This window comes from Echeneis naucrates, chromosome 10 (genome assembly GCF_900963305.1).
Source record: "Echeneis naucrates chromosome 10, fEcheNa1.1, whole genome shotgun sequence".
Taxonomy (NCBI): Eukaryota; Metazoa; Chordata; class Actinopteri; order Carangiformes; family Echeneidae; genus Echeneis; species Echeneis naucrates.
The window spans coordinates 7,294,307-7,303,887 of NC_042520.1; the positions used below are offsets into that span (position 1 = coordinate 7,294,307).

The following is a 9,581-nucleotide window of genomic DNA, read 5'->3' on the forward strand; positions in this document are numbered from 1 at the left end:
ATATGCGAATAATATTTTGGCTGATACCGCCACTACCGTACCCAAGATAACTTCCGGTTCACCTTCAAAATAAAAGCTCCAAGGCGCCCACCCCGCTGGCTTGGTGCCTTTTATTTTTCTGCCTCTTCGTTTTGATCTGCAAACTGCAAACATCTGGAGCAAAGCTGTGTTTCAATAGATTGGTCCCAGGGTTTGCTGCAAAAATGGTTTCAAAATCAGTTCTATTTGTTCTATTTTGTCCTCCATCAATATACCTGTAGTTCTCTATTTCTCTATAGGGCCCCTCTATATTCTGGTCTTTTTATGTGTTTGTTGTTGTTTCTTGTTTTGTCAATAAAATGCTAAACCGTCTGTCAGTAAAAAACACACATTAGTTGTTCATTTAGAGACATAAAATAGATTAAAGAAATATACTCAGAAAATATTCGGTTACAACACAGTAAAGCACAAAAATGACATGGCAAGTGTTCAGTGTAGTTACAAGGGGAAAGAGAAAGGTTTCAGTAGTTGTATCTAAGTATCTCCACATTTCTGTGGTTATTTGTGTGTTTCTTTGATAAACCTTATGAAAGCAAAGCGGAACGGTGTAAACATCGCCGTGCGGTAGATCGGATGATATTTGAGGACGGACGCGTGTTTTGTTGCGTATATCAGAAAAGCGTCGGCTCAAACACTCGGTGTGTCTATTTCCGTCCTTTTAAATACAGTTTTTACACTTTATTCCGATCAGTTCGGGCTCAGTCGGTGACTGAGATGCCTCTGTCTGACCGGCCCAGCTTTGACTTTGGCCCCGGGCCTCGGAGTCCTCGGGCTCGGAGACCCCGGACTCGCTCTCGCAGCCGCAGCCGCAGCCGCCATCGCAGCTACAGCCGGGAGCGGAGCCTTTCCCCGGACAGCTTCGGGCCCAAACTCCCGAAGCCGCGCAACCGGGAGAGAGAACGGGAGGAAAGGGAGCGTCGATTCCGAGAGGCCAGAAACATCAGGCGGATCCGGATAGGAAGCCCCCGCTGCAGCCGGTCACGGTCCCGGTCCCGGTCCAGGTCCAGGTCCAGGTCCAGGTCGAGGTCCAGGTCCCGGGAGCGTCACAACAACAACAACAACAGCACAAACAACAATAACAGCAACCACAACCACTGGTCCGAGCAGCGGGACGCTCCGGGTAAACACGGCAGCCTCAGAGATGAGTACTACTACGATCAGCAGCGGGACGACGCCCAGAGACAGAGACAGGAGGCGTTCATCGCCAGGTACAGAGAGAGACATCCATCATTTCATTAAATGGCATCCATCTTACCATTAAAAGACTTAATGGTCACAGCAGCAGAAGCAAAGTTCCACAATCTAATGTGGATCAATCAAACTCTTACAGGCCTTGAACGTGTTTTGTCCTCTTGTCGGCTCCTGTCATTGTCTGTACTGTCTATTATAACTTTGATTTATTTGTTAATTCAGAGAAGACACCTGGCTGAACCCTTTGTAAAAGGGACTCTTTAAGTCTTATAACTGCAAAACGTGTTCGCAGATTACTTTTTGCAACTTAAAGCAATGTGGCAAAAATGTTTTTGATAAGTTACTATTAATAGAAATCAGAAAAACCTGTTTACTCGTTTTAAGCATCTAGTCGGCTTCCTTTGACATGAAATGGACAAAATGTCACCTCTGGAATTGGATAATTTTGTGCTTCCACCTACTATTTTCTGTAGAAAGTCTAAATATGTTTGTTTACTTTAAAATCTGTGCTAACACACAACTGCAGTGTTTCTTCTTATTAATCTTAGGTTTATTTTGAATTGCCAACTGGTATGAGGCAACGTGGCTAAAATCATTGTCACAATATTAATATGGATATTGTCTGAGATGCTGACACTTGCTGATCCTTAAAAAAAGAAATTTCATAACAGTGGATAAAGGAATTGATATTGACATTTTATTCAAAAGATATTTCCCATTGAAAAAACTCAGACATTTTAATAATTAGACCTTTGCATTTTTCCGTCTGTGTGTTACAGGCGTCTTCAGGAGAGGGAGAGGATTGGTGAGTTAGGATGTCCTGAAGTTTGGGGATATTCACCAAGAGTAAAAGAACCGGAGTAAGTGAAGAATCTTTCCTTTATGTGGTTTTCTCTCCAGTGTTGTGGAAGACCATCTCTCTGCATTTGAAGGCGCAGAACTTCTTGTCTTTATTTTGTTTCCATTAGCTCTGACGAATTCACACCAGTTGAAGAAGATGAGAAAAACAGCAGTTCAGAGTCAAGCTCAGAAGGTAAAGCCTGTGCAGTGAACTTCAGTCGCTGCAGTTACATGGTTTGAATTTTGAATTGACCAGCAGTTCTGATTTTGATCAACAGAAGAGAAGAAGAAGAAAAAGAAGAAGAAGAAGAAGAAATCCAAGAAAAGAAAGAACAAGAAGCACTCAGAGGACAGTGAGCTGGAATCAGAATCAGACGGTGAGACAGTCAGAGATTATAGTTTAAAAAGGCTAAATACACTCTTAGTTTCACCAGATTCATAAAATGAAATTTGGTGTTTTATCTCCCAGAAGAAGAAATAAAGAAGAAGAAGAAGAAAAAGAAGAGTAAGAAGTAAGTTTGAATATCCAGCTATATCATTCATCCAAACAGGAACCAAGGAGATGATTAACCACATGTTTCCTAACAGGTCCAAGAAGTCCAAGAAGAAGAAAGTCAAGAAGAGTCGTAAGGAGTCCAGCGAGTCCAGCAGTGAGGAGTCTGAGGAGGAGGAAGAGGAAGATGAAGAGGAGGATCCCAGTGGGGTGATGTGGGTGGAGAAAACATGTATGGATGAGCATGTGGTTGGTCCCGAAGCGCCGCTCACCCACATGTCACAGGATGACAGGCCTTTGGAGTGAGTCAGCTTGACTTTTATTTCCAGTGCAGTTTGAATTTTCATCATGTGGCAAGAGTTTGGTGGTGGGGGGGCTAAGAAGAAACAAAAGCAGTTGTATCAAAAAACAGATCTCTCTTTACATCCTATGCAGTATATATTATCATCAGACTCAAAAAATACAGTCCCAGATATTTTTTATTTATTTCATTCATTCTTTCTACATGTCGGACTGTATGTATTCTGCTTGTTTGGTAAGACCTTTTTTTTTTTTTTTTTCTCTTTCTCTCTTCCACAAGTTTCGGTCATGCGCTGTTGCCAGGTGAAGGTGCTGCAATGGCAGAGTACGTTAAAGCTGGTAAACGTATCCCGAGAAGAGGAGAGATTGGTCTCACAAGTGAGGAGATTGCAAACTTTGAGAAGTCTGGTTACGTGATGAGCGGCAGCAGGTATGTGAAGCTCAGAAAACAGGAAAAAAATCTTTTTGGTCATGATTTTGATATTTCAGAATGTGCTGCAGAAATCAAATCAGTATGATGAAGCAATTCAAATTTCTCTCTCAGGTATTCTATTTGTGTGTTAGCACACAGTGCATAAGGATAATTCCCTTAAAATATAACAAACCAAAGAACTTCTCATCTATTCTTAATGTAATAATGACACATTCTCACATGTAACCCTGCAGACATCGTCGTATGGAGGCTGTGCGTTTGAGAAAGGAGAACCAGATCTACAGTGCAGATGAAAAGAGAGCTCTGGCATCATTCAACCAGGAGGAGAGGAGGAAGCGAGAGAGCAAGATCCTGTCCAGCTTCAGGGAAATGGTGTATAGGAAAACCAAAGGCAAGGAGGAGAAGTGAACTTCACCTCTCAATAGTTTGATCTCAGTTTGCTTTTGTAAGAAACCTTTACTCTTTGTTCAGCAATTTCAAGAGGTTTGTTTTTTGTTTTTGTTTTTTTTTTAATAGAAACATCACATTCATTATCAGGTGAATGTAGAGTGGAGGGGTGAAGTAAACTGTAAAGTGTATAAGTGAGATTCTCTATTCCCTTGAATATGTGTCTCAAACCCATGTACTCACTGAAACTAGTGTTTCATTTAGTTCAACTAATGTTTTCTTTTGTAAATTTTTGCATATTATCCTGGGAACAATAATAAATAAATGTTCTGGATTAAGTCATCTTGTAGGCACTGCAATTTCTTTTATATACTGTAATTTTCTTTCCTCATTGAGTCTTAAGATCTTAGGTTAGCATAGTGATTCCCAACTCTGGGATTTGAAAGAGTCTATTTTAATTTTAGAATAATTTGTAGAGGCTATATATATATATATATATATATATTAAAGCACAGATAAGAGAATCGAAAACCTTGGGAAATATGTTGTCTTCCTTTTATGTTTCAGTTTAAGATGATATGGCTGCATTTTCACCAAAAAGGCATTCACTTTTTTTTTTTTTTTATACAATCAAAACAATAGATTTTTGTTTACTTAATCAGAAATTTGTTTTCTCAGCTGACTGATGCATCCTTCCAAAACCATGATAAAACATTTAAGACGCATGACAATTATGAACACAGATGCTGACAAGCCTCAACAAATAGCGATATACATATCCATGCAGCAGTGGATTCTCCTCTTTGCAGTATAAGGTCCACAATAATGTAAGGCATTACTTTAGTTATATCTCCACTTTCCTGTTTGGGTTTTAAATATACAACCCCAGACACATTAAAAGATTTCCAGTGTGCAACAGTTTAATTGATAACAGGGATAATCACTTTAAGACCAAAACAAACAAACCATCTGAATGGTAAATATAATCTTTAATGTAAAACGAAGAACTTCTATCTGATAACAGTCTTCACATATGTAGTCATCAGTGGATGTTTTCAAGTCCCTGTTGAGAGAGGAAAAGCTCATCAGAACTTCTGTTTCTGATGTACAACTACTTAAATCCTAACAAACAACTAATGAACCATCAAGCAGGCCTTCTATTTCTTATATTCCAGGCAGTTTTTATTTAAACCAGAAATCAGTGAGTCAAATGTGCAGTTGGTTGAAGTTTCACCTTGGAGTTATGGTGCTGCCCCCCCAGCCGCCGGTCCCTCTCCATCAGATACCACTGCCACGGCACCCGGGCGATCCTCTTTTCCTGCAGGAAACACATCGGTGTTTCGTTTAGAGAGGCAGAAAACACGAGAGTCCCGAAGGGTTTTTCAGTTTATGTGTTTTCACTGGACATGGCTACATCCACGCTAGCAGCCACCGTCCTCCTCACCTTCCCTCCGTTGGTGAACTTGTGGATCTGTGCGGTCGCGACGCCGGGAATGATGAGACACGCTGTCATGATGGCGAAGCCCGGCAGGATTTCATACCACATGGCGATTAAACGTTAACTGTCAGGCTGCTGGGAGAAATCCTGCGGACAACGAAGTTGTCCAGAGACCGTTTATTTTGCTAAGAAGCTAACAAAATGTCGGCCGCCCGGATGACCTGAACTCTGCTAACAGACCGAGAATCACTTCCTGTCGGGGAGTTTCAAAAGAAAACCATCAGGGCCGATAAAACTCCTGTCACGCTTTTACTTAAACAATTATGTTGATTATAGGATCGTTGAATTCATACCGGGTTCATTCCTCCCACAGTCCACTGATAGATCTGTCCAAGGTGAGCCTTCCAAAACAATTGACTTAACCACCACCGCAGCACGACATGCATAACTACAAAATATTACTAGCAATTACAAACGTAGTTTATTTCATGAAAATGAGAGCGGAGTATGCAAAGAGAGAATGCGTGCACCAAAAGTCTATATTTGATTCTATAAATAAATGCTATATTGATATTGAAGTAAATATACTCTACCACATATAATACAACCTGCTAGGATAAACGTCCTCTTATTTTGAAGGGCATTCGGTAGAACGTATTAATTATTTTGCTGAATTCTTATTGAAAACAAGCAAAAAATATATATGTTCACGTATATTGTTTCATGGATATTTGAAAAACAACAATTACATTTTTTGTTTTTTTGTTTGTTTTTTTAAACAGTCTTCACAATGTTCGTTTTAATCCACAGCGCCTCCCTCCGGCGGGGACAGTGAGCTACAGGCGGAACGGTGAGAAGGAAGTTACGGTTGGTGTTTGCTACTAGCTGGCTAACTTGCTAAAAAAAGTAAACAAGTGCGATGAGATTCGACTACGTGCCAAACTAGCTTTTCAGTCATGAAGGAAGATAAAGAAAACACCCGACCGAAGGAGAAAAGGGTGGAAATCAAGTGTGAAGATGGAGAAAAGACGGAGAAGTCAAAGGAAAAGAAAGAGACCATGACAAAGGTGAAACTTGCTAGCTTCGTTAGCTTGTGTTGCTATAAAACCAGTTAGTTGTGGATACTAATAAAACTTTTAATTAAATAAAAGGTTTTTCACAAACTGCGTTTTTCAGTTCAAACACACATATTTATCCAACAATTACGAGATAGAGTCACTTGAAACCAGGCAGACCACATTAGCCGGTTGCTGCCTTCCGCCCACATCTGGGGAAACCTTCAGGACTGTGGATGTTGTTTCCTCAGATCGTGATCAGGAGATTACCTCCAAGTTTGACCAAGGAGGAGTTGGAGGAGCAGCTGCAGCCGCTCCCAGACCTGGACTACATGGAGTTTTTCTCCAACGACACAAGGTGAGCTGCTGATCAGACGTTAAATCCTTCAATAAAAACATTAAATCAGCCAACACCATTTCAACCGGACATGACTGTTGTGTTGTTGTTGTTGTTGTTTTTTTTAGCCTTTACCCCCACCTATTTGCAAGGGCTTACCTCAACTTCAAAAATCAAGAAGACATAGTCCTCTTCAGAGATCGGTTTGATGGATATGTATTCATTGACAGCAGAGGTATGTGGAGAATTAATTGCACCAAACAGATTTATTCGCTAGTGAGTTGAGGCTTCATGCTTATTCGCATTATGTCTGTCTGCAACAGGTCAGGAGTATCCTGCAATTGTAGAGTTTGCACCCTTTCAAAAGACTGCCAAGAAAAGAAGCAAGAAAAAGGATGCAAAGTGCGGCACAATTACTGACGGTAAAAATATTTCCTGAACATGCATTTGATGTCCTGTTGTTATAAAGCCATAGGATTGAATGAGTGTATGTTTTAGTAGGATACTCTATTCTTCTCATTATCGCTTCCATATACTGTGTGTTTATTGTTAGGTGGTATATGTTTATGGCTACATTTGCTGATTTTAATTAGAAAAGGGTAGAGAAAACCTGCTTTGTTTAATGTTATGTAGTGATTTATATTCAATTGTTTTTCCACTTTTAAGATCCTGATTACAAAAAGTTCTTGGAATATTACAATGGAGATGAAGAAAAGTTTGTGTCAACACCGGAGACCCTTTTGGAGGAGATTGAGGCAAAATCAAAGGAGCTTGTAGGTATGTTAACGGTTTGGTAAATTAAAATACGTACCTGAATCATCAATGCATAATGTTAAAGTGGAGACCTGTTCTCTTCTATTTCCTCAAGCTAAAAAAACAACTCCTCTGCTGGATTTCCTGAAGAATAAACAGGTAAATGTGTACAATGGCACAAAACAATGGTGTTGCATGATGAAGGTGGGCTCATATCCTGTTTCATTGCTGTACAGAGACTCAGGGAGGAAAAGAAAGAAGAGAGAAGGAGGAGGGAGCTTGAACGCAAGCGTATACGGGATGAGGAGCGTCGTAAGTGGAGAGAGGAGGAGAGAAGAAAGCGCAAGGAAGCAGAGAAGATGAAAAGACTGGAGAAGCCTCTCGAGAAAGACAAAGACCAAATTAAAGAAGAACCAAAAATTAAGGTGCGTGTGCTGTGGAGGAGTAAAGCAGTTCAAAACCATGTTCAATTTCCATTGTCTCATTATGATCTTTCTGTTTTTTGTCTCTCTCGCTTTTTTCAACTGTGTAGCTTCTAAAGAAACCAGACAGAAGTGATGATACAGATCCTGAGAAGCCAAAGGATAAGTCAAAGAAACCAGAGAAGTCCAGTAAAGAGGACAGAATGATGGGGAGCACTGATCATAGGAGGCGTCACAACATTGAAAATAAGGAGGATCGAGGAAGGAAGTTAGTTAGCTCACTAATTCATATAAAAATACATTGCTTACTTTAGACAGAATACTGAAGCAGAATTTGTGATTTACACAGAGCTGATGAGGATGGGAGGAAAGAGTTCAGAGAACGTGACGCTGATCGAGAAAGAGACAGAGAACGCGAGAAGGAGCGGCGGCAGAAAGAGAAGGAGCGCATCAGGCGTCAGGATGAAGAGAGGCGGAGACGGAGAGAACAGCAAGATGGAGAAAACTCATACAGGAAACGAGAGGATGAGCTCAAAAAAGAAAAAGAGCGTGCCTTGGAGAAGAAAAAGGGTGACAATGTTGGTGTATCCTATCACTCTGAGAGGCCAGAGAAACTTTCCAAAGATCACAAAAAGGATGATGCTGGAAAAAGAGAGCGGCTGAGGAATAAGGTGACAATTCTAGCATTTAAAGTTATCAAGTCACTTCTCACCAACCTAATAGTGTTGTTTTTTTGTGCATCAGGATCGGCCTGCTATTCAGCTGTACCAGCCTGGAGCCAGAAGCCGCAATCGAGCAATGGGAGGAGGAGGGGCTGAATCCAGTTCTTCAGACAGGAAACCAGATGCTGAGACCAAGAAAGTAGTTGATAAAGAAGATGACTGAGCAGATTTGTACTTAAGGCAATTTAAGTTGCTAAGGAGAGGGTAGACCAGTCTGTGAGGCTCAGAGCAGCGATGTGGTGCCCCAGGGGCACATGTACTGCAGCTGAAGCAGGGCTTCATCTAGCTCTCCCAGTCTCAAAGGCAGAGAAGTTAAGATGAAGCCTCTTAGTGCCTGAGTGTGACCCTGTTTTAGTTTAATTTGCTAGGAAAGGTAACAGTAACCTTTGGAAAGAGTTTGGCCGCGGGGCACATTGGGTGACGCCAAAGGTATTTTGGAACATGTGAACTCAAAGTGACCTTATTTCAGTATCGTTTCTCTAGTGGAAAAGTTCACATACAAACTTTACATTTTTAATTGTTCATCCAAACCACAGTCTGTGGGTATAGAACAATTTCGCAGGTGTTTCAATTCCCAATTACTCAACATGTCAACCTCGCTGTATTCATCAATATAATTTCCACACTCTTTTGAAAGAGATCTTTGTTGTAGCATCGCGATTTTCACATTGACTTTACATTTTACTCTGCCCGGGGAGCATCCAATATATGTGCAGAACTGTTATTTCAGTTCCATTGTCTGTACCTTTTTAAATAATCTCACAGGAACTCTATATAATGAAGTTCACAGTGATAAAGGAGAAATAGCCATTTCTAAGTGGACTGTCATTGGACAGTTGTGCCTGCATGAATACTTAATTGACAGTGATAAATCGGTTGCCTTCCCCTTTTTCTAACTCCCCAGATATATCCATATGTGATGCACTAAACTGAAAACATATCAGCATGAAAATAAATCACAATTAGTGATGCAAATCAACAGTAGACATTTTTGACTGGAAATAAAAGGGTCTTTGCCAAAGCTTTGCTGTCTTTTTTTTTTTTTTTCCTCCAATGAACAGTGGCCAAGAGTTAAAATACAAGAAAATTCAGGGGTGATAAGAACACAACACATCCACTGTATACACAGTACGATGGCCAGGTGGTTAGTGCTGTTGATAGGTTTTTTGGT

General features: G+C 40.6%; 3 protein-coding genes across 3 annotated transcripts; 2 read left to right on the plus strand and 1 right to left on the minus strand.

The window, feature by feature from the left end:
• The first annotated feature begins 626 nt into the window (after positions 1–626).
• nkap (NFKB activating protein) lies at positions 627–4,021 on the plus strand. Its single transcript, XM_029512462.1, has 8 exons — positions 627–1,247; positions 2,010–2,090; positions 2,199–2,263; positions 2,349–2,447; positions 2,540–2,582; positions 2,659–2,865; positions 3,144–3,293; positions 3,530–4,021. Exons 1-8 carry the CDS (start codon positions 754–756, stop codon positions 3,702–3,704), a joined length of 1,314 nt encoding a protein of 437 aa, XP_029368322.1. The 5' UTR covers positions 627–753; the 3' UTR covers positions 3,705–4,021.
• Positions 4,022–4,237: 216 nt separating this feature from the next.
• ndufa1 (NADH:ubiquinone oxidoreductase subunit A1) lies at positions 4,238–5,347 on the minus strand. The gene is made up of 3 exons (XM_029512472.1): positions 5,128–5,347; positions 4,918–5,001; positions 4,238–4,746 (listed from the first exon to the last, which is right to left on the minus strand). Exons 1-3 carry the CDS (start codon positions 5,227–5,229, stop codon positions 4,726–4,728), a joined length of 207 nt encoding a protein of 68 aa, XP_029368332.1. The 5' UTR covers positions 5,230–5,347; the 3' UTR covers positions 4,238–4,725.
• Positions 5,348–5,964: 617 nt separating this feature from the next.
• On the plus strand, positions 5,965–9,424 carry upf3b (UPF3B regulator of nonsense mediated mRNA decay). Its single transcript, XM_029512461.1, has 10 exons — positions 5,965–6,188; positions 6,428–6,534; positions 6,642–6,748; positions 6,837–6,935; positions 7,180–7,290; positions 7,382–7,425; positions 7,503–7,691; positions 7,799–7,956; positions 8,038–8,359; positions 8,433–9,424. The coding sequence occupies exons 1-10, from the start codon at positions 6,078–6,080 to the stop codon at positions 8,571–8,573; spliced, it is 1,389 nt and encodes a 462-aa protein (XP_029368321.1). The 5' UTR covers positions 5,965–6,077; the 3' UTR covers positions 8,574–9,424.
• The last annotated feature ends 157 nt before the right edge of the window (positions 9,425–9,581 follow it).

What these genes read in the sequence shown, in the direction of transcription:
- nkap (XM_029512462.1), top strand. Translation starts at nt 754, where the DNA reads ATGCCTCTGTCTGACCGGCCCAGCTTTGACTTTGGCCCCGGGCCTCGG. An exon ending in GCTGGAATCAGAATCAGACG is followed by an intron (nt 2,448 to 2,539) that starts GTGAGACAGTCA and finishes TTTATCTCCCAG; the next exon opens with AAGAAGAAATAAAGAAGAAG. An exon ending in AAGAAAAAGAAGAGTAAGAA is followed by an intron (nt 2,583 to 2,658) that starts GTAAGTTTGAAT and finishes GTTTCCTAACAG; the next exon opens with GTCCAAGAAGTCCAAGAAGA.
- ndufa1 (XM_029512472.1), bottom strand. Translation starts at nt 5,229, where the DNA reads ATGTGGTATGAAATCCTGCCGGGCTTCGCCATCATGACAGCGTGTCTC. An exon ending in AGTTCACCAACGGAGGGAAG is followed by an intron (nt 5,002 to 5,127) that starts GTGAGGAGGACG and finishes TGTTTCCTGCAG; the next exon opens with GAAAAGAGGATCGCCCGGGT. An exon ending in GGCAGCACCATAACTCCAAG is followed by an intron (nt 4,747 to 4,917) that starts GTGAAACTTCAA and finishes CTCTCTCAACAG; the next exon opens with GGACTTGAAAACATCCACTG.
- upf3b (XM_029512461.1), top strand. Translation starts at nt 6,078, where the DNA reads ATGAAGGAAGATAAAGAAAACACCCGACCGAAGGAGAAAAGGGTGGAA. An exon ending in AGAAAGAGACCATGACAAAG is followed by an intron (nt 6,189 to 6,427) that starts GTGAAACTTGCT and finishes TTGTTTCCTCAG; the next exon opens with ATCGTGATCAGGAGATTACC. An exon ending in TTTTTCTCCAACGACACAAG is followed by an intron (nt 6,535 to 6,641) that starts GTGAGCTGCTGA and finishes TGTTTTTTTTAG; the next exon opens with CCTTTACCCCCACCTATTTG.